The following is a 23,410-nucleotide window of genomic DNA, read 5'->3' on the forward strand; positions in this document are numbered from 1 at the left end:
AGATTAATTCTCTCAGTTTTTGTTTGCTTGAAAATTTGTCTCTTTTCTTGAAGGATATTTTCACTGGGTATAGAATTCTAGATTGACAATTGTCTTCTCCAAATACATTTTGGATGTCATTTCACTGTTAACCAGTTTCCATTGTTGCCAGTTTCAACTATTGCTCTTTTGAATGCAATCTCTCTTTTTGCCTATGGCTGTTTAAATATTTAAATATATTAAACATATCTTTGTTTTAGATTATTTTATAGTTCTATAAACAGGGCAACTCCAGTGTGGTGATACTGTTAACTATTATGTATTTTTGTTTTCTTTTAGTTAGATGTATATCTTTTATTTTCTCATTTTAATTGCACATTTATGTTTAATTTTTCAACCTTCTCTAAATTCTTTCTCTCTTTTCCATTACTATATTGTTAATAGTGTTTTCTTTCCTTCTTATTTTGGTCTTCATTTCTGTTATGTATTCATTTTGTTTTTCTTCCTCTTTTCCTTCAACTCTGACATTCATGTTTTATTTATCTTTGTTGTCATACCATATCTCTTCCAACTATTTATATCTCTGTTTTCTGTTTATATCTCTAATTTGTGCTCATGTTTTATAAAGAGAGTTTCTTACTTAACTTTTATATTCATGGAAAAGTATTTGACCATTTTCATCAGTTACATGACTACATTTTTCTGTTGAATCAGATTCTTTTGCCACTTAAAAATTTTTTTCTTTTCCTTTTTATATCTTTATATAAATTCTGAGTTGGTTGTTTTTGAGTTTTATTAATCTTTGAATGAAATGAGTTTTTCCTGTTTAAATAGGTTCTTAAGACTGTGTTCTAGAACAGCAAGATTTTTCCTTATGGTATTGCTTTTCTCTTGGGACACTGTTTCTCCTCAGCAGTACTCCTAATGCAAAATCTCTCTCTCTCTCTTTTTTTTTCACCAGACTGCTTCCTGAAAGATGGCTTCTTTCCCTAATTCCTGTTCATTCATGCCTTTGTGCTTTTTTTTTTTTAATTGGAGTGTAGTTGCTTTACAATGTTGTTTTAGTTTCTGCTGTACGGCAAAGTGCATCAGCTATACATATACATATATCCCCTCTTTTTTGGATTTCCTTCCCATTTAGGTCATGCCTTTGTGCTTTTGTTTATGTTGTATTCCCTTCCCTGATTACTTTTCCTTTTTATCACCATTCACTTACAACTCATTCTTCAAGGCTAGCTCTTTCAAGCTAGTTTTTAAAAATTATTCCTGCACCTCAGTTGCTCCTTTTTCTCTTAATTCCTATTTACCTTTGTACCATATTTCTCATTTTGTGCATAAAAAATTATTAGTTTTTTGCCAAGTATAGTTCCAAATATTACTTCATTATTATAACTGTTCATGTATTCAAAGGCCAATATGCCATCTACTCTAGTAAACACTATATATGAATTAATTTAATTCTTGTACCTACTTTCTAGGTAAGTATTATTGTTATTTCAATTTAATAAATGTCAGTGATTAAGTAGTTTGCCTAAGACAGCATAGCTGGTAAGTGGCACAGCTAAAATTTGAATCTATTCATCTTACCACCATGCTTTACCATCCAAGTAAATATTTACTGGTTCAGTTTCCCCAGTATTTATTGTTGTAATGTAAATTGTTATAATTCATGTATTTCTCTTTTCAGAATTTAATCAAACTGCTGAAATGCATAATTTTAAAAAAAATCTCTTTTACCCAGCCAATATTATTCTTGAACTATAAAAACTTTTTTATGCTGTACCTGTAAGTGAATTTTTAGTTTTTTCTTTAAAGAAAAATCTCTGTGTTGGTGAAAAATCAGTTTGATAAAAGTTTCGATGTAGGCAGCAGTACTGTATTCTGTGCTGTTTTTTTTTTTAATCTTGGATGAGGCTTGAATTTTTTTTTTTTCTTTAAAAAAATCATGTACTTTCATCATTAGAGACAAGAACAGCTTGTGCCTAATTAGGACTGTATGAAACGTGTTTAGTTATTATAGTCATAATCATAGGGGGAAAATGAGATGGTATTGGACCGGGAGCCTTTCAGTAGTTTGAAAATTCTTAGCAACTAGGTCTTAGTGTGATTTCTCCTAAGTCATATTTTCAGTTCTTTTGGATAGTTTTACTTTTGGCAGACCCTTCTGATTTTCTGCTTTAGATTTTTGTCAAAAGTAGACATACAGAAATATTAGCAACTGCCTGAGTTCTTAAAATACAGAAGTAATTTTTAAAAATAGTTCATAAACATTTAAATGCCTTACTTTTTTGCTTTTGAGACTTTTAAAACAGTGTAAGAGGTGTTTTCATATTTTTGTAGATGCGAATGTCATTGTTTCAATAGAAAGCTCAGATTTTTTGCTGAATCATATAGAATATATGCAAGTAAGCATACCAAACAAAAGGCGACCTTTCAAGAATTAGAAATATAAGGAACATGGGGAGATTATTTTGGCTGCAGAGGTGTCAGCTTTTCATTTGTTTTTAGGTCTTGAAAGGGAGTTCTTTAACATTAAAACAAGGAACTGAAAGCAATGTATTTTTTTTTTTTTTTTTTTTTCGGTATGCGGGCCTCTCACTGCTGTGGCCTCTCCCGTTGCGGAGCGTAGGCTCCGGATGTGCAGGCTCAGCGGCCATGGCTCACGGGCCCAGCTGCTCCGCGGCATGTGGGATCTTCCCGGACCGGGGCATGAACCCGTGTCCCCTGCATCGGCAGGCGGACTCTCAACCACTGCGCCACCAGGGAAGCCCGAAAGCAATGTATTTTGAAAAAATCTTTACCCTGCTTTAATGTTTGTAGCACTTTTATTGATCACCTCAAGGATTTCAAGCTTATGACTGTTTGTTTTTGAAAAATTTAATTTGTTCTATTAAAAAATAAAGTTTCTTTAGCACTTGAAATGACTGTTCACCAAGAAAACATTATATTAATAAACATTATATTACTACTTTTCTGTTTTAGAGCATGAAAGAAGATGTTTAAGCATGTTATTTCATTGAAAATAGCTACTAAATATAACTTGCTCCAGATCTGATCTGGACTATTTATTGACAACCCAGTTTCCCTGGCAAGAGGCAATAATATGTATTGTAATAGATTAAATGAGGGTAATCTTTAATTTATCATGTTTCCCTGCAAAGTACAACATAGTTTTTTGTTTTGTTTGTTTTTTTGCGGTACGCGGGCCTCTCACTGTTGTGGCCTCTCCCGTTGCGGAGCACAGGCTCCAGACGCGCAGGCTCAGTGGCCATGGCTCACGGGCCCAGCCACTCTGCGGCATGTGGGATCCTCCCGGACCAGGGCACGAACCCGTGTCCCCTGCATCGGCAGGCGGACTCTCAATCACTGCGCAACCAGGGAAGCCCACAACATAGTTTTTTAAGTCATTTTTTATTTTGAGTGATTAGATGGTTTAATATTATAAAATGGAAGTATCAAGAAGTTAATTAAATAGAGTTGAATAGTAGTGTAGAGAGGTGTGAGAGGGCTGGAATTTATGTTTCTAGCTTTTGTGTCTTATGGTAAGCCAGGATTTCTCCAAAAGAGGTGTTTTGGGGTTTTTTTTGTTGTTTTTATTTTGGTTTTTGGTAGAACAGCTAGCTTCTCAAACTAGCCATTTGTTGTCTGGAACAACTTCCAGATGAATGAATACTTAAGGTAAGAAAGTGATCTAGAGTAGTGACAAACCAGTGTTCCAGAGAAGAAACAAAACATAAAAAGTAAACTTTAGCCACAGTTACCAGTAGGTCTTTATTTAAGAGGGAGATTACATTTTTTCCTTTAAATTATAATTAACTATAATATATTTCAACTGTTTTAGTTTTAGCCCTCTTTTATTATAATCAGTTTAATATTGCAGTAGAATGATCTGGTATGGTGAGTTATGTTTCCCAGTCTTCCTTTTTAATAGGTAAATTTTGCTGTCTATTGAAGTGCTATTGAATAGGTAAATTTTGCTGTCTGTTATTATAGTGTGTGATCTTAGATTATAATTTTAAAACTATTATTTGTGTGTTAGTTATATGTGTGTGTTTATATTTATTTACATGCATTCTATGAAGAGTTGAAAAGATTTTAGACTTTGGAATTGGGCTTTATACCTTTTTGTTTAGAGTCTTTGGGCATGATATTAATTTCTCTGAACCTTGATTTTCTAATCTTTGCAATAATTAATAATGACCATTGTATAGATTTATTTTAAGGAGTAAATGAGTTAACCTTTGTGATGTCTTGCACACAGTAAGTATGCAATAAAAGTCAACTCTTTCTTCCTTGGTAAGATCTTTTTAGAGAGTTACTTCCAGATTTGATAATGCTATATTGAAATAATTTTCTTCAGGTTTTCTGATAGTCTCCAAGGAAAAGTAAGAGATATCAAAGAGAATTGTGTGAACTTTAGACTAGTGAAGAGAAAAGGAATTTACTTGAGACAGAAGGAGGCAAAAAGTTCGCCAAGCAATTTTTTTTAAATGTTTGCTTGACTACTGTACAAGATTGGTGTGACTTGTCAGGGTGCCATTATATACTAGGAATATGCTTTATTGGAGGTAGGAGTTTTATGTATAGTTTGTTGTAATGTAAGGAACTTAGTAACATTAAGATGACTCAAAGGAAATGTCAACCATGTGGCTAGGAAAGTCCCTCCACCCCCTGCTCTTTTTTCCATTCTAAGCATTTATTATATACTGAGCATCTCTGATGTTATGCTATTAACTATCATTATTCAAGAGAAGATTAATTGTATCTAGTGTAAAATCATCATAATTTCTAATATTTTAAGTTTGGATTACTTATTGTTTAAATTTTGGAAGTAATTTCCTCTGCATGCTTGATCATAAATCCTTTGTGCATATTTAGCTCTCTTTGTCCTTGTTAAAACAAGCTAATGTCAGTGTACAAAGCACTGCTTGTAGAAACGTTAATGTGTCTAGTGACCTGTGAAGAAGAGACATTTCAGGGGTAACAAAGTATGTGAAAATGGTTTATATTGGTAATAACAATATGTTACAATGTTTTTCCAGAGTTTAGAAAAGAATTCCACATATCTAGTTGTTTTGTGACCTTTCTTCCGGTAATAATAGAGTTCAATGCAAAAAAATTGGGAAAACAAAAAAGTACAAAGGCTAAAACCAAAACCAAAAATCACAATCATCCTAATCCTGCCAACCAAAGAAAATCGCTTTTAACTTTTTGATGTATGTCAGTGTTTTTTCTTTTCATCTGTGTGTGTGTGTTTACAAAATGATTTTACAAAAACGGTATAATGTTGGAGAGTTTGCTTTTTTTACTTGAAAATTCCTGACAATATTTTCATAGGACAGTTGTGTTTGATAGAAGAGAAACTGTGAAGCTCTTGATGGGTAGAGTATTTGTAAGTTTTTCAGGTTAGTTAAGAGTGGGGATAGAAGGATTAGTTGAAGAAACAATTAGAGAATTTAATTTTACCTGCAGTGTTCAGAATGACATTAAAGATCAGGAATGGGGTCATCCGTCAGATTATAACTATTCCTGTGATTTCTTAGAAGAATTTCCCCCAGTGGATTGTGATTTCTTTTTCAGAATAGTCACAGAAGGCTTAAGGGGAAAGAGGAGATGGAGACTTTTCTAAGATGAACATAGGTGGGATCAGCCAGACACACACAGTTGGAGTGAATATATTGGTTCTAACAGTGGTGGGACCCTAGTATGCCACAATGTGGAAGGAACCTCAGGCCCTATCCAACTCTTAAACACCAGTTTTGCAGATGAGGAACTTGCTTGACTTATCAAAAGTCATGTAACTAACTAGTATGGGACACTTTAGTAATATGGCAATTGGGCACTATTAAAAAGTATGAAATCTATTACTTTTCTAATTGTCTCTATTTTTGCTTTGTATTTTTCATGTCTTGAGTTTTCTTATCTCCCTCAGTTTTCTACCCATCTCCATATACTCCCATCTTTACTTTTTTCTCTCTCTCCTCTTCAGTTAGCCATTATGTGGAATTAATATTTTAAAATCATTATTTATATTGATTAATTTTATCTTCTCTGTTTAAGGTTTTTAAAAAGGACCATTTAACTTTTATGTGCCTTTCACAAAATGGAATAACATTTAATTACTGTGTTTTACATCTATATAATACTAAATTTATGATTAATATTTTATTATCATCTTATCATTACTATTAATAGGAGCCCCACAACATTTTATCTGAAAAAAGAAAAGATTTCCAGCTCTTGTAATGGGAAACCAGTATTGGCCAGAGTAGGCTGGATGGGGCAAGAATTGTCAGAAAAGCCCATGGGGGAGTAGGTGATATGATAGAAACACTCACTAAAATAAGTTGTGAATCCACTTGTTCCCCTTACTTTAACAATTAAAACATAAATGCTAATTTGTGAGTGCTAATTTAAGAAGGAGAGAACTTTCTTTTTGCAAGAATTTTTTAAAGTCCCATGGGCAAAGAAAAAAACTAGATGAGTTTATGGGATAGATGTTTTCAGTTAAAGCCATCTGGAAAGACTTGAAAGCTGAAGGGTGTGGTTACCACTGAGTTTCATAATTACCCAGAAAAGAAAGAGATTAGGGAGGTTTTTGTAAAGTATGCAGTCTCTGGCAAGTATACAAGTCACAGAGAACAGACAGTTTTACTTATAAATTCTTTGGAAAAGTGTTTGCTTTCAGTGACTAAATGAAGCAAAAGGGAATCCTTTATTCAGATTGAAATCAGAGTCAAATGACAGAATTTATAGTAAAGGTATCTCTATAAATTATAATCTGTTTGGGTTCATGTAAAAGAAAACCCTAGTTTAAAAAGTAAGGAAATGTTATTTTATCATATAACAAGAAGTCCAGAGATAAGGTAAATTTCATGGTCAGTCAATTCAGTGATCCAGTTTCTTCTTCTCTCTCTGCCCTGTCATCATTATAGAGTTGATTTCATTATCAGACCTCTACAAATGGGCTATAGCAGGGATGTACATTTGCATACAGATTCTGAACATTTCCAGAAGAACAAAAGTACATTCTTCTTCTCTGTATAGTCATTTAAAAGTAAGGAAACATTTCCTTGAAGGCCCCACCCCCACCCCCCGCCAGAGATCCTCATGTTTCATTAGCCAGAATTGGGTTTCATACCATTCTTAAACTAATCTTTGTTGAGGGGCACAGGATTAGGACTTGTTAATAATTTGGGGTAGAATGGATGTATGTGGGGAGTTCAGTCCCCATGACCATAGTAGTACCTAGTGTAATAACTAGTTACTGTACTGTAACAACTCCTCTTAAGAAGGAGATTTAGAATTTATTAATGAAGTAAGTAAAGCATAGTGAAACATGAGTTCCAGCCCCACCACTCAAGAGCTGTGTGATTTGGGTTAAATTCATGAATTTCTCTAAATATGCATTTCCACATCTGTAAAATGAAGATGATAATGCCCAATTCATAAGGCTGTTTTTTAGAATTAAATCAGATAAGTAAGATAGCACAGATTCTAACATTTAGTATTCAATAAATATACTATTACTGGTACTTTTATCTCTATGTAGTTTTGTACTCAAAGAAAACTCTAAAAATGGTATTTTCACTTTAAAGGATCAGTTGTTGTTTTTTTTGCTGAAGATACAAGGGCCTAGACCAAAGTTGTTGGAGCTCCCATTTCCTCCTCTAGCTTTTTTGTATAGTAGTACAAAAATGGGGGAAACTTAATAAGTTTAGTGTGAGCTGCCACTAAAACAATTCATTTACATGGTTGTGTCAACTTATACTTTGCTATTTATATTTGAGGTAGCATAAAAACTGAACTGACACATATTTTATGAAAATGTGCTATTGTATTAGTGACATATTAGTAATTTTCTTTAATGTAGGCTTCTACATTTTGGTCTTTTTTGCTGTAATAAAAAGTGTAAGCTGTTAAGTTGTAATTCTCTCTTTCTTTAATATTTGCAGATGGCTTATTCAATCAGTATATCAGTCAACAGGAATATAAGCCACGATGGAGTCAAATCATTCCCAAAAGTACCAAAGGTAAGTCCTACCTTCTAAGTTGTGGGTGCTTTTCCTTTAATGTCCCAGTTTCATGTATCCGAAGGTAGCTCAAGTTTCACTGTACCCTATTAATGAAAAGCAGGTGTTTAAAACAAGACATAGGTTTCTCAACTAGATGGCAGAGGAAGTTTATTATATTAAATTTTTCTTTTAAACCTTTTTGTTTTATTGCTATAACAGAAGGTTGGGCATTTTTTACACAGAATACCATCATAAACTGCTTTTATAGAGACACTATAAAATTATAGGCTATTGTGTTGTAATCCCAAACGTGTCCCTGAAAAACCTTAAGTTCTGCAGAATTGCTCACAAAAGCTAATAGGGCTTATGAGAGAAGTAGAAATGGGACATACCATTCTAAATCTGTGGAACTTTATAATCAGATACTAATGATAAAAACTAATGATAAAAACTAATAATATAACCAGATACTAATAATAAAAAATAACAATTTTAATAAAAATAAATACTAGTACAGTTAAATCTTTCTAGGCATTTATATTGAGCATCACAGTGATTTTGGAGCTTTAAACCCTGGGGCTCATGCTTCTTTCTTTGAGCTGTAGACCCTCAAGCTGAAGACCACCTCCTGTGGTCTTCATACATTGCTAAAGCCTTCATTTTAAGGAGAGAAAGCTTTCCTCAGATAGTGTTAAACATTAATATACTGGAGAAAATTGCTTATGAACCTCCATGATTTCTGAGTTATATAAGCATCATTTTCCTGCTTTATCAATCATATATGAGGTAATTTTCTTCAGAAGTACATGTTATAGCAAACAGACTAGTATATTTGAAAACTAATGGATTGAATATGTAAAATGCAAACATACTGACAATCTGTTCTTTTTTTTATGGTCAAATACCTGTCTTCTTTCTTTATTTATTTATTTATTTATTTATTTATTTATTTATTTTTGGCTGCGTTGGGTCTTCCTTGCTGCGCGCTGGCTTTCTCTAGTTGCAGCAAGTGGGGACTCCTCTTTGTTGCAGTGCGCGGGCTTCTCATTGCGGTGGCTTCTCTCGTTGCGCAGCATGGGCTCTAGGTGCGCGGGCTTCAGTAGTTGCGGCACATGGGCTCAGTAGTTGTGGCTTGCGGGCTCTAGAGCGCAGCAGGCTCAGCAGTTGTGGCACACGGGCTTAATTGCTCTGTGGCATGTGGGATCTTCACAGACCAGGGCTCGAACCCGTGTTCCCCGCATTGGCAGCTGGATTCTTAACCACTGCACCACCAGGGAAGTCCCTATTTTTTAAATTTATTTATTTTTTGGGCTGCATTGGGTCTTCGTTGCTACACGCGGGCTTTCTCTAGTTGCAGTGAGCAGGGGCTACTCTTCGTTACAGTGCACGGGCTTCTCATTGCGGTAGCTTCTCTTGTTGCAGAGCATGGGCTCTAGGTGCTCAGGCTTTAGTAGTTGCAGCATGCGGGCCCTAGAGCACGCGGGCTTCAGTAGTTGCGGCGCAAGGGCTTAGTTGCTCCGCGGCATGTGGGATCTTCCCAGACCAGGGATTGAAATCGTGTCCCCTGTATTGGCAGGCAGATTCTTAATCACTGTGCCACCAGGGAAGTTCCTCTTAATCTGTTCTTGAAAGTGGTAATACTGACTTTACTAATTGGGGGAAGAAGGAAGAAAAGGGTGAAACTTCAATAATAATGAGCTATAAATTCTAAACCTAGCTATTAAAAAGGAGGAAGAATTTGCAGGAAACTTCTGAATGATTAGTGCTTGAATACAGTTTCAGTTTTGCATCTTATTTGTAATATACAAGAACTGACATTTCAGTCTTTTTCATAATACCCCTGTGGAATTAGTAAAAATTTGGATGTTCCTGGCACTTCCCTGGCAGTCCAGTGGTTAAGACTCTGGGCTCCCAGTGCAGGGGGCATGGGTTTGATCCCTGGCTGGGGAACTAAGATCCCACATGCCGCAGGGCGTGGCCAAAAAATACATAAATTAAAAAATAAAAATAAAAATGCCCTTTACCTAAAAAACACAATTAAAAAAAATTGGATGTTCCCTATTTTACATAGGAGAAAGCTGATGCAGGGAAAGTTATTACCTAAAGTAATGTATTTCAATTAATGAGAGAGTTACAAAGAAAACCTCAGGTTTTCTGGTTTACATCAAGTAAGGCATTAGAATGCCTTTTGAACCATTGAAATTAAGTTATATCTTCATATATAAAAGATCTGATATAAAGTAAGATAAATATAAGTTAAACAATAGTTTTCTCCTTCAGAGGTTTAAATTTTTCACTGATTATATTTAAACCTGCCTATTAAGCTTTGTGATGTAAATAAGAATCAAAGGGAAGCAAATCTTACATTTTGTCAGAGAGTACTACTCAAATAAAATAGTTGGTAGATTATGTGGGAGATGATTTTTGAAATATTGGCACAAAATTAATACAGTGAGGAAATTATCATTAATGTAAAATTTGATAGCATCTTAGTTTTCAGTAGCTGGTTTTATGAACTTTAATACTGCTCATTATACTAATAAACCATGCCTGGAGTTATAGACCTGTGATCTAGTTCTGTGATTGTTTTCCATCTTCACTTTGTCACTTCACTAGTTTAGAGATTTTACGTTTTTGTGGAATATCCTGTGTCTTTGCTGATATATGGCATTGGTCCTAAATAAGTTGAAAGTAGCTTCCGGTTGCTTTAAAAGCCTGAAAGCAATTAGAAAAAACGAGCAAGATAATTATTATAAACTTAGTTATGTCATATTATGTCTCTTACGAGTCCTCTTATTCTTAATATTGAAAGAATAAGTGTGTGTTATTTTCACTACTCATTACAGATTTATGAATGAAGTTACTCTGGATATGCAGTTGTTCTGTGGTATTTCTTTAAAGAAAATATTGTTTCTACTTCAGGTGATGGAGAAGATAACCGACCAGGAATGAGAGGAGGCCATCAGATGGTTATTGATGTTCAAACAGGTGAGGACTACTTGGAATGGAAAGCAAATTCTTTTAAAAAATTATACATTATTAAATATCAGGTACTCATAAATGTACTTCTTTCCATTCCTTACCAAGTTAAATGTCATTGGCCATAACCAAGTAGCAAAGAAAATAGGCATTATCTACAGGTATAACCTAAACTAGGCAATGGCACGTCAGGGAGGGGAGGCTGCTGCACAAATGAAATTAGATAACCTAAAAGAAATGTCATGTGCAGCCCTTTAGAGCTGTGTGTGTGTGTGTGTGTGAAGTTTTATATGTGTTTGATTTCCATAGTATACTGTGGAGTATTTCTGGATTTTTAGTGCATTTATATTTTAATGCTGTAATATGGGAATTGTTGCAGTAAAAGAGAATTAAGATATATTTTAGAGGGGAGAATATAAAATTAAGTAGCCTAAGTGTTGGTAGATGCATAAATTGCTAAACACTGTCCACAAGCCTATAAATAATTTGTTTTAGTTAGTCTTCTTTGCTGTCTTTTTAATTTTATTCTGCAACTTGATACTGAAAATTTTCCTTAGGTTTCTACAGCCTAGAACAGCTTAAATACCATTATATTTAGAGGTTAATGCTAAAATTATAATAGGTTTCAAACTACCGTCTTGATAAGCAAATAATACCAAGAATTTTGTATAATTTTATTTTATTATTTGGTTTTAGAAAACTTTACCACATACAATGCCAGTATCCACCCAAATAATATTTTACTTTTTCCAAGTGTAATAAGAACTCTGTTCTATATTGTATTATGCTGACAGTAGTGCTTCAGGAATAAAGTTTTTTTGACTCATTATAATTACTAAGATTATTGCAATGCAGATAATAATCATCTAGGCACTAATATATTTTCACAAATGCTTTATAAGTAAAAGGAGGAATTATAATATTTAAAATTAACTGCTAAATTTGTGTAGTAACCTGTGAGTTTGGGAGTATTATTAGGGTCTCTTTGGAAAAGGTTCATTTTGAGGCATAGGAATTTGCTTTCCTTATCTTGGCCCCTCTTCCCAGACCCCTTCCTTCCCACAAAAATAGGCTTGACTCAGCTGTAGAGTCTTAAGCATCTTTTTTTCTACCTGAGATTTCAGTAAATATGCACATGCTTATTTCTCAAAGAACCAGATCTATACAGAAATTGTTTTTTTAATCCAAAATTAAATATGGTATAAAAAAAGAGTTGAAAATTTGTGTTTAGATTGTCTACAGTAGCTTTTCTCCTCTTTTGAACATACAGTGGAATTTATAATGCTGTTCTTTTTCTCAGTCATGATGAAAATACTATTAAATTCTTTTTTTAAAAATTGCTAATAAAATACTAAAAAAGAGTGTTGAAAAGCTACTTTAATTTTCTGGACAAAATGCTGTTTTCCTTAAATGCGAAAGTAATGTGGTTTACTTTAACATTTAAAGTTCACCTTATCAGGGAGCAGAAGGAATTTTCATAGTGCTTACTGTGTTGCTTATTATGGAATATGGACTGTATAAAATAGGTAAAATAAATGTGTAAGAAAAGAGAAAGTTTTTCTCTTTTTATGTAATCCATGATATTTGAGAATGGAAAATGAGAAGATTCAAATGATAGGCAAATATCCTGACAGAACTTTGTGTGAGCAGAGTCATTGATGATTAAATGCTGACTTTTCAGGTCAGAGATCCTTGAAGTAAAATACTTACAGCATATAGTGATAAAGGTCCACATATTTTTCTATAATATCTTGGTTTTATGCATTAAGGGCAGGGTTTCAGCAGACTCAAGGTCCTTATCCCCATTCCCTTTAAAAAAATATTTCAAGGAGAGGAAAAGAGTTGTTTCAGTATTTACTTGGTTTGCTTTAGAAACAATAATTATAAGAAAGCAATGACTTAAAGTAAGTCATTGTAAATAAGTAAGAATGACTTATTATAGGCATGGGATATATTCCAGATGGAATCTTTAAAGGCATAATCTCTCATAGTTTCTGAGGATTTATTATAGGTTGACAAAGGTCTACAATGAAAAATTAATCAGTATCCATACTTCTGTATGAGCACTAGTTGATAAAAATGTAATAAAAGTACTTTGTGAATATATTTTTAAGCAAATATTTCTACTATAGGAAATTTAGGGACTTAGCCGTCAATAGAGGGATTTTTATTTAGAGCCATTTTGTATCTGTTTCAGTGCTTTTTTCCCACCCCCCCAAACTTTCTGAATGCTGGGTCAGGCTTTATTTAGGTCCATGTGTGATGATTAAATGAGATTTTGAGCCTTTAACAGGAACCAAAAATTTAAAGTCTGGTAAAACTAAATAATCATGATAGTTAATGAGCTTGATGGTCAGTATGTTACCATTACCACTCACAGTGTGGAAACAGTACTAACTATGTGAACGGTGAAGTTGAAGGGGTTTAACCACATTCAGATGATCCTTTGTATGAGTAATAGGGAGTATGAGTTATAGGGATGGTGTGTAAAACATATTGGTATGGAATTCTTTATAAATATATATAAATGAACTGGTGATGCAATTAGGGTTGGGATCCAGATTGAGATAGCGGAGAAATGCAGATTCTGAGGATTCAGGTGTCTGGAAGCAGAGAGAAATGTAAGGAAAGATGCCCTAGGACTCAGCCAAGTCAGAAAAAGCTTTGAACTTTCATAAGACTCTAGAATAGTGGTTTAGGTTAAGTTTAAACAGGTGTCTGGTTGTGAGGGTGGGTAATCCAGGAATCTGCTATATCAAGACAAAACAAAAGGAATTTTAAAAATGCCATTCAAAAGTCTAGTAACTGCCATACCCTGGCATTCCGACTCTTTTGTTTCAGCTAACCATTGCTGTCTATATTCCTTTCTATCACCGTGCTCTATCCTTTTAGTATTTCCTTGTTTTCTTAGATGAGGCTTCATGAATGGGCTTTAAGGAGGCCCATGATACTCTTGAAATTGTATGTAATATTTTTGTCTGCCTTTGTGGAGTTTACTGGGAAGATTCATTACCTATATATTTTTTAAAGGGTTAAATATTTCTATTAAGTTTTGACATTACATGGTAAGTAAATACTGCTGGTATTCATATAAAATTTCAAATGAAATTCCTTGCTCTGTGTAAGTGGTATTCATTGTTGAAATAATAGTGTTTCCAAAGTAAACTCTTGCCCACCTTTCCCCTACTCTTGTTTTTTTCCAGATTATTCGTTGCTAGATATAAGGTGGGTGAGGAAGAGAGTAAAGGCGATGAAGTCAGAGAGGTAGTGAGGGGCAATTGTGTTGAGTTCTTTTGTAAGAACTTTAACCTTTACTCATAGTGAGATGATTAAAGGAAAATATTGTTGGGTTTTAAGAAATGTTACTGACTTTGCATTTTAACAAAACAAATTGGGTGAAGGGCAGAAGCAGAGCGACCTTTAAGGAGGCAGTTCCTTACTAGAGAAGTGATGATAGCATTGACTTTTACTAGAGTGGTGATCACAGTGTTGAGAATTGGTCAGATTTGGGGTGTATTTTGAAGGTGTCACATACAGCTGACAGGATTTACTGATGGATTGGATATGAGGTGTGAACGAAACGAGTGATGAATGACTCAAGGTTTTGACCTGAGTAGTTGGGAAAATAGTATAGCCATTCCCTAAGATGGGTAGAACAAGTGGATTAAATATGGTGGGTTGTTCAGCAACTTGTTTTTAGACAGGTTGAGATGCCAGTTAGACATTCAAGTATATAGATATGTCAAGTAAGTGGTTAGATATATTGTTTGGTGTTCAGGAGACAGGTCCAGGCAGAATAATCATTTCCCTTTCTGTATTTACATAGCACTTTGTTCATACTATTATTTTTACTATAATGATTTCCAAATTGTTTTAGAGTTGCTTGTGTAGGTGTTATGTATCCCATTCCTCTCTATTCAGCTTTCTCCTTTCTACCTCCCATCCCCAATATTCTTATTGACAGGGGAAAGACAAGAATCTTGCATTATTTATTTTTATGGCCGCAAAGCCTGGTATGGAGTAAGTGTGTACTAAATATTTGTTGAACTGAATCAAAATTTTAAAATCCATTTTCCTTCGAGTTGAAAGAAAAATATTTACTTGGAAAATATACTCTGATATTGCTTTAAACCTTGATGAGTGGATTGTGTCGTGATGTCATTTGTTGTAATATGCTAATATTTTTCTGAGGTGAATTTATGTTATTGGTTATACTCTAATATATTTAAATTTTCTGGTGATTCTGTTTGTTCTTTTCTATTATATAGACTATATTTCCTTAAAGCTGTAGTTCTTATTACCTTGGGATCTAGGTAGAAAAATTAAATGTTATGTAGACTTTGCATTTTTTTAGGGTAACAGTTGGTGCTTTCTGAATTTAATTTGGGTGTAGGAGCAGAATCTGGGATATCTTTGGGATTTTTTTCTCTAGAAATTCTACTTCTATTGTAAAATTATGAATAGCATAATTTACCAAGGTGGTTTCATATACTTTTATTTCATCATTTATGTACCAGAGTCTTATAACTGCTATCATCAGGTTGATTTTAATCATCTTCAAAGTTGTATTTCTTGTTAAGTCTCTGAAAGAACCTTTTCTAGTCCAGGCTTACTGATATAACAATTAAATATAGTGGTTGGAGGTTGAGTGTGTGGGAAGGAAGTATGTGTGTGTGAGAGAGAGAGACACACACACATATCTGGATTTCAACCCTGACTTTACCACCAACTTTTTGTTTGATCTTGAATGAGTTATAATGACAATAAAAACAGGAATACTAAATTAAGTTGCTGCGAGAGTTAAATGAAATAATGTCTTATATGTAAGTATCGATATATATTATTTATATAATATGTATTTTTATATGCAACATATTAATCTACAAATGTATACTGATTAGTTCTGCTGAGAGAATTTGATGTAAATTTAGAGATCTTTCTTTTGTGTTTGTTTTTATTTTTTTGACAGAATCTCGCAGTGGAAATATTTTTAAACAATTTAAAAATTTTTGAAAAGCAATTTAAAACAACATGAAAAGCAGTGCTGTGTTGAGGGAAAAAATATCTCACCCATAATTCCACGTTCTAACTAACCAATATTATTTTGGTATAATTGTTTCATCTTTTGTATATATTGCCCTTATTGATGTTTTTAGAAAGGAAAGGATAAATATACTTTTAGATTTTTAGGAAAAAATATTAAAATTCATTTTAAGAACTTTTTCATTAAGGATTAGGTTGATTTAGTAGTAGAGTGACTTTCCCCAAGTAGAATTTGAAGAAACTAGAAGTTCTGTCTTTATAAGGTTTGTGCCTAAGTAGTGAAATACAGTTTAGAGAAGTCCAGTCCTTATTTTAAATATGCAATTTGAAGGTTTCCTAAAGCAAGGGCTCTTAATCTGTTGAAGTTATATACAAAATTTTATTTGTATGTACATTTTTCTGGAAGAGAATCCATGAATTCAGATCATCAACGAGTGCACATCTTCACTAGACTAAAACTTTTTTTTTTTTTTTTTTTTCGGTATGCGGGCCTCTCACCGCTGTGGCCACCCCCGCCGCAGAGCACAGGCTCCGGACGCGCAGGCCCAGCGGCCACGGCCCACGGGCCCAGCCGCTCCGCGGCACGCGGGATCCTCCCAGACCGGGGCACGAACCCGTATCCCCTGCATCGGCAGGCGGACTCCCAACCACTGCGCCACCAGGGAAGCCCCTAAAACTTTTTTTTTTAACCTGAGGAGTAATAATATTTATTAAATACCTACTACATGTAGAGATTGGGATTAGCACTTTTATATGTTCATACGTTTCATTTACAACTGAAAAGGTAGATACCTTCATTTTACAGAATAGGTCGTGCTGTGTCCAGGGCTGTGGAGCTGGGATTTGAACACAGGTCTGTAGGACTGTCTGGCTCCAAAGCCCATGTTTTTGCTGCTGTTACTATAGTGGTTCTTAGTTTTCTAATACTGAAGATACAGTGAAAATCTCAGGTGTGATAGGTGAAAACAGAAAATACAGTAGATTGTGAGAGCTAAGTCCTGAGGCCTCAGCAAATTTTAAATACATAAATACTAATAAAGCATATCACTTTGCTTATAAAATACCATAAAGTGAAATTGAAAAACATAGTTGATTCCTTTACGTCCTTATTAAAAGCTATTGCAGATATAAAGAGTGAGGAACAATAGCTGACCTAATAATTGCTAACATTTATTGAGTGCTTCCAATGTGCCAGGTATTTCACTAGACTGAAACTTCATAGAGCTCATTTCAGCTTCTTTAAAGTGACTTGTATTTCACAGCAATTATTGCTTCCCAGTGTTTTATCTTGTTTTCTTAAATATTAAAAATTAATACTCCCTGAATTTTCTTTTCCTTTTTCAGTCTGTAGATATTTTTTTCATTTTGCTACAGCTCTAAGGATAGACTCACCATTTTAAAAAGTACATGGTGGCATAAATTTTACTCTGATTTTTCAAAGCTTTCTTCTATCCTAAGTGAATTCTATTATTCTTACCAGAGAAGAATGTACTATTGTATTGAATGTAGTAGAGAAGGAATGTAGTATTTTGTCCTACTTGGGAGTGTATGTCAATTTTATTGATCATAATTCCTATACCTGGCATTTCTCTACTTAGGTTATTCAACTCTGAATTGGGTTTCAACTCTGGGTAAAATAAGGCAAATAGAAAGAGAAAAAGGCATGTCCGTTTTGCTTCAGTGTGGAAGTCTGTCCAGATGAAAACTTAAAATATCCATGGTACCAGGCAATTCTTTGTTCAACTCTCATTGAATTTTAAGAACCTATGGTACCAGCCTTTTTCCCTCTCTCAAGCAGAATAGGTAGTAAGATTTAGGCAAAATCCCAGTGTTTGGTATCTATAAAAGAAGTTGCTTGTCACTTGAAAGAACCATTCTGTGGAAATCTGAACCTCTCTGACTGTACCAATTATATGTAAAGTGCTTTCATTTTTTTTTTAATGCTACATAATGGTTTTCCTTGATATTCTTTAAAGAAGCTATTGAAGAAAGTAGGTAAACCTGGGTTTTGGTTTTTAAATACAAATATATTCATATGGCTGTATTTCTGTAGCTACGTATGACACGAATCTTTTTCTTTCATACAGTTATCAGAAAGGAATTCTAAAATATAGCCCTAATACAAAGTATATTGTCATAGGCAGAAAATACAACCTTTTAGCAGGGAAATTACAACCATATGTTGAATTCACCCAAAAGATCATAGCCTTATGTAAGAAATAAAGTTTTGTAATCATAGCCTTATGTAAGAAATAAAGCTCTCGGGACTTCCCTCCTGGGGAATCATTCTTAACAGTGGTTAAGAATACGCCTGCCAATGCAGGGGACACAGGTTCGAGCCCTGGTCCAGGAAGATCGCACATGCCACGGAGCAACTAAGCCTGTGTGCTACAACTACTGAGCCTACACTCTAGAGCCCATGAGCCACAACTACTGAGCCTGCGTGCCTCACGCCTAGAGCCCGTGCTCCGCAACAAGAGAAGCCACGGCGATAAGAAGCACGTGCGCCGCAAGGAAGAGTAGCCCCCGCTCAGGGCAACTGGAGAAAGCCGGTGCGAAACAACAAAGACCCAACGCAGCCAAAAATAAATAAATTAATTTTTTTAAAAAAAGGCTACACAAAAATTCACCAATTAAAAAAAAAGAAAGAAATATAGCTCTTTTTAAAAAGAGAGACAGATGAATCCAGTTGATAATCTGCTGGGTTTTGAGAGTTCAAGGGAATGGCTAAAGAAGGTAAGGTTAAAGAGCATATAAAATATCTTTCCCCTTCTAACTTATTCTTCCCTTCGAATATTCTAATGTCAACCTAATGTCCTATTAACTACACTTTCAGAAGGATTAAACTCTTAAACTAAATGTCCTGACAGGGTTCATTTTTATTTTGAATATAAATTTGTGTTTCTTAAAAGTTTTTTTTTTATTTCATTTGTTTTTCTCTTGGTGTCTACATTAAACTAGGAATTAAGCTAACCTCTTTTACAAGCCTAGTAACCTTCCACCTACCTCTTCTTTTTGACACTTGAATTTTATCTAAGGTTGGGCCCGTGCTATGTCAGTGCATAGTATATGCATTCTATACTATTTCAAAGTGGAAAGATGGATTTAATTACGAAAATAGTGTGCCATCTTGTGGAGGATTATGCAATCAGCATAGTCTGATTTACCCCTAAGAATCAGAGGAGGAGGACAGATATTGCAGTTGGGCTCATAAAATAAAAAGCCTGCTTCTTTGTGCAAAATGGTGTGAAGATACTGATGTGTTAACATTTCTACCTTTTTCTTAGTGTATATAAGATTTGTAGATTAGTACTTTTGGTAGTAAGTAGTTGTAGGGGTTATTTAGTACTGATACGAAAAAAGACCCGTAAAAAAGACTGGTTGCGTTTTAGCTTTTGTGGCCTGAGTGATAACTGATTGATTGATTGATTGGTGATTGATTCATTTAGTTTCTGAGAATGAAATTGGTTTGATATCTTGAACATAGGCTATTATTGGTCACTTTATTTCCGATCTTTCTGTTTCCCTGGCTCCTCCTTTTCAGTAAGTCCTATATGCTGCAAGTTCAGATCTGACCATGTCACATCTCTGCTTAAAATCTTCTGTTGCTATTTAATACTGTACTGTCTGTGGAGTCGAGTTCAAAACCTTTATATTGTCATTTAACCCATTTCATGATGTGGCCACTACCTGTCTTTTTAACTTATCTCCACTCCACTACTCTTTTTTCTTTTAAAATGAACAGTGCATTTATTCATCACACAGTTTCACCACTGTGCATGCATTTTTAATTCTCATAGTAGCTTTAGGAGATAGGTACTCTGTGCCATTTTAGAGCTGAGGAAACCAGTGGTTAAGGAATTTGGTGTTGGTCACACAGCTGTGGTGATAGAGCTGCAGTTCCATCCAAGATCTGCCTGACTTTAGATTCTGTGTCTTTTAAAACACTTTTTATGTGTTTTTCTGTCTCTGTACCCTTGTTTTTTTACCCTGCTTGAAAAGTCCTATTCTCTTTCCTTCGTTCTACCAGCAAAGCCACTTTCTGATGCATAGGTCAGATACCACTGTCACCATGAAATCTTCCTGAGCCCCCTCAATCTGGTATATTCTCTTCCCTTTTTTGAACCCCCGTGGTGCTTTTTTACCTTTCTTATGGCACTTAGTCTGCATTGCATTATGGTGATTAATGTACTTGTTTTATATTCTTCACTAAATTATAAGCTCCTTGAGGGTAGGGATGATGTCTTCTTTATTTTTATTCTCTAAAGTGCCTTGCCAATTCAGATTAGTACTCAAAAAATGCTGAGTGAACATTTAAGTGAGTCTGGGAGAAATAGCCTCTGTAGCCTGTGCTCCTTTAAGAAAAAATACAGAGAAAGGGCTGCTGCATGAGGAGGATTGTACTGCCCTAGGGATGTACATGAATTGTTATATAACTTATAAGCATGAGAGTGGACATCCAGTAAACCAAGCTACTGCCATGTTGCAGATAATAGCATTTTCTTTTTTCTACTTTCTTCTCACTACAGTTTTGTCTGATTATTTCTATAATCTTTAAAAGTTTTTGATATCCTTTATGCATTAAATAATATTTTTGCTGGTGTTTGTTTCTAGATAATATTTCATTCCTGAATGATTTAACTTAAATGATTAGATGATTTAATTAAAATTTTGTTATACATTTCATTCAGGTATGTCAAAAGGTCCTGTTACCATCTGATTCATTCAGTTTTACTATTAAACTTTAACTGGGACCACAAAGCATTCATGAACAAGAATGACATCTTGGATTAATTCCATTGGGATGCTTGCTCTGTGCCAGATTTTATTTTGCTCAGCTATCAATGAGGCTGTTGTGGAAATGTGGGTTTTCTTTGCTGTGAGAATTTATGCGTACAAAGAGACCTGCTTTTCAGAAAGAACATTGAGAACCCAGATCCCAAGAGGAAGGGTTATTAAAGTTAGTGAACCAGGGTAACCTTATCCAAAGGGTGCCCAGAAACACTGTAAAACAAAAGGTCAATTGCTATTGCTATTTTAGTTATATACCCCCTCTCTCTCCAGGCTTCAGAATTTAATGGGGTTAATTGCATTTATAGTGAGGCCTTGGCAAATAATTTTTAAGTCAGATGAAAATTCTTTAATTTTTTTCCTATAGAATTCTCAGTATCTGGGCATTAGTGTGTGCCATTTGGGAAACAGAATGTTACTTAACTAATGATAATGGATTGTTTTATACTTCTGAGAGATGGCAGTTTTCTAATAGTTTCCATTATTTCACATTTGTACAGAGCCAAAAGTGTTCTAGGTACTGGGTTAGACATGGAAACATACAATAATACTGTTTTTATTGCATCAGTGGTACTTAGTAACTACAAAGTATTTTGTGTATATTATGTGCATGTTTTAAAGGTAGAAATGCTGTTCTTGCTTGACAGCCTTCAGAATGTTTTCATGTAACTTATATATGAAGAACGTTACCACCACACTGAGAGTTTGTAAATGAAAAAATCAGGACCCAGGCAAATTAAGTGACCTATACCTGATTACCCAGTTAGCACTAGAACTGTTCCAGTGGTCTGTTCTTATCCGGAAGCATTGTTTTAATTTCCCCTAGGTTCTTTCACTTAGAAAATTCACTTAGAGTTTGAAATTATATGAAAATATGACATAAATCTCTTATAAGACATCTCTATGAATGGCAAGAATTTTCTTAAGTAGTGTTACAATAGTTCCAGGTGCATTTCAACCCTTCATGATGGGATGTAATTTAGATGACAGTCTCCGCATATATTGGCCTAGGGCATGTCAGAGAGTAGATGGCTTTATAGTTTTCCTGTAATGTATTATATTTAACTTAAAAAAATGGTAGGCATGTATAACAAGTAGACATAAGATATTTACAAAGGGAAGAAATATTTGAAGAAAGGAAAGGCACTATTATTTTATTAAGAAAGGTAAAAATTTTCACTGGTCATGGAGCAAGAAATGTTTTATCACGTGATAAAGTCCATAGGTATAATAGACATTTCAGAATTAGAAGAAACCAAACCAAATTCTCAAGATACCTGGAATGACTTAAAAGTTGATTTCTGAGGAGTTAAATCTACCACAATATATTTGGAAAAATTTCCCCCAGTTTCCATGGGAATATCAAGGCTCTGCATCACTTTATGCTTAAGATATCTAACTTTATCTCACAGCTAGTTTTAACCATTGTTTTTTGTATTGTAATAGAAAACAGTTTTAATGTGAAGTTTTTTCAGAAGTAGCTAGATAGCTTTATGTTATATTTTGCACTGTATATTCCTCTGGGATTTCTTTTCCTTTTTTTTTTGCGGTTCGCGGGCCTCACCGTTGTGGCCTCTCCCGCTGCGGAGCACAGGCTGCAGATGCGCAGGCTCAGCGGCCATGGCTCATGGGCCCAGCCGCTCTGTGGCATGTGGGATCCTCCCAGACCGGGGCATGAACCCGTGTCCCCTACATCAGCAGGCGGACTCTCAACCACTGCGCCACCAGGGAAGCCCCCTTTTTTTTTTTTTAACTATCTGAAGCTGCTTTGTTAAGAAGCTGGTAAATGTAAATTTTTTGTGGCCTGACACAGAAACTCCTAAACTGGCTGCACATCAGGATTCCCCCTGGACACTTTAAAAGTACTGATTCTTTTTACCCACTGAGGACCTATGGAATCCGAATCTTAGGGGTTGCCTCCTAGTTATCTTTGTATTTATAAATCTCTCAAGATAGTGGTTCTGCAGCAGCCCTTCCGTATGCCTATATTTAGGAAATACTAGTATTTATTTTGGAATGTTAACCAGTTTAAGAATCTCATTTTTAAGTTTACTTAGATGTACCTTCTTAAATGATCTTAGAAGCAATGGCTTGATCTGGGTGCCTATACTTAAATTTTGTTCTTAAGTGTTTTTTTTGCACATATTTTTCTAATTTTCACAGAGACTGTTTATTTGTTTGGTGGCTGGGATGGAACACAAGATCTTGCTGACTTCTGGGCGTACAGTGTGAAAGAGAACCAATGGACATGTATCTCTAGAGACACTGAGAAAGAGGCAAGTTCTCAGACTTTTCATCCATCTGTACCATCTGTATTACGATAGGGGTGTGGTCGTACACTTCTTTTTCTGAATGATTTGTATTCTTTGTAAATGTCTATCAGCAGTGATAGCAGAAGAATTTGTGGTGACAAGTTTGGTTTAAGTATTCTTGCATTCCAGCTTCTATACCTGGTTCTTCAACTATTGGTACATGAACAAATCTATCTTATAGAGATAAATAGAAATGGGTATATAATATAATTTAGTTTTTAACCACTTTAGTTAAAATGTAACTGTGTAACTGTTATTTTTCTTATGTTCTTGTCACCTCTACTCTTATTT

General features: G+C 34.6%; 1 protein-coding gene across 1 annotated transcript in view; it reads left to right on the top strand.

Annotated features, from left to right (window-relative positions):
* The window catches only part of MKLN1 (muskelin 1), a gene marked incomplete at its 5' end in the record, with an annotated part of 178,683 nt that overhangs the window by 90,456 nt on the left and 64,817 nt on the right, over window positions 1-23,410 (top strand). The window contains 3 exons of the mRNA XM_079711119.1: window positions 7,935-8,012; window positions 10,917-10,982; window positions 22,971-23,083. Coding sequence (XP_079567245.1) covers window positions 7,935-8,012; window positions 10,917-10,982; window positions 22,971-23,083 — 257 coding nt within the window. The remainder of the gene's footprint in view (window positions 1-7,934; window positions 8,013-10,916; window positions 10,983-22,970; window positions 23,084-23,410) is intronic.

The sequence above is a fragment of the Hyperoodon ampullatus genome (genome assembly GCF_949752795.1).
Source record: "Hyperoodon ampullatus genome assembly, chromosome: 9".
Taxonomy (NCBI): Eukaryota; Metazoa; Chordata; class Mammalia; order Artiodactyla; family Ziphiidae; genus Hyperoodon; species Hyperoodon ampullatus.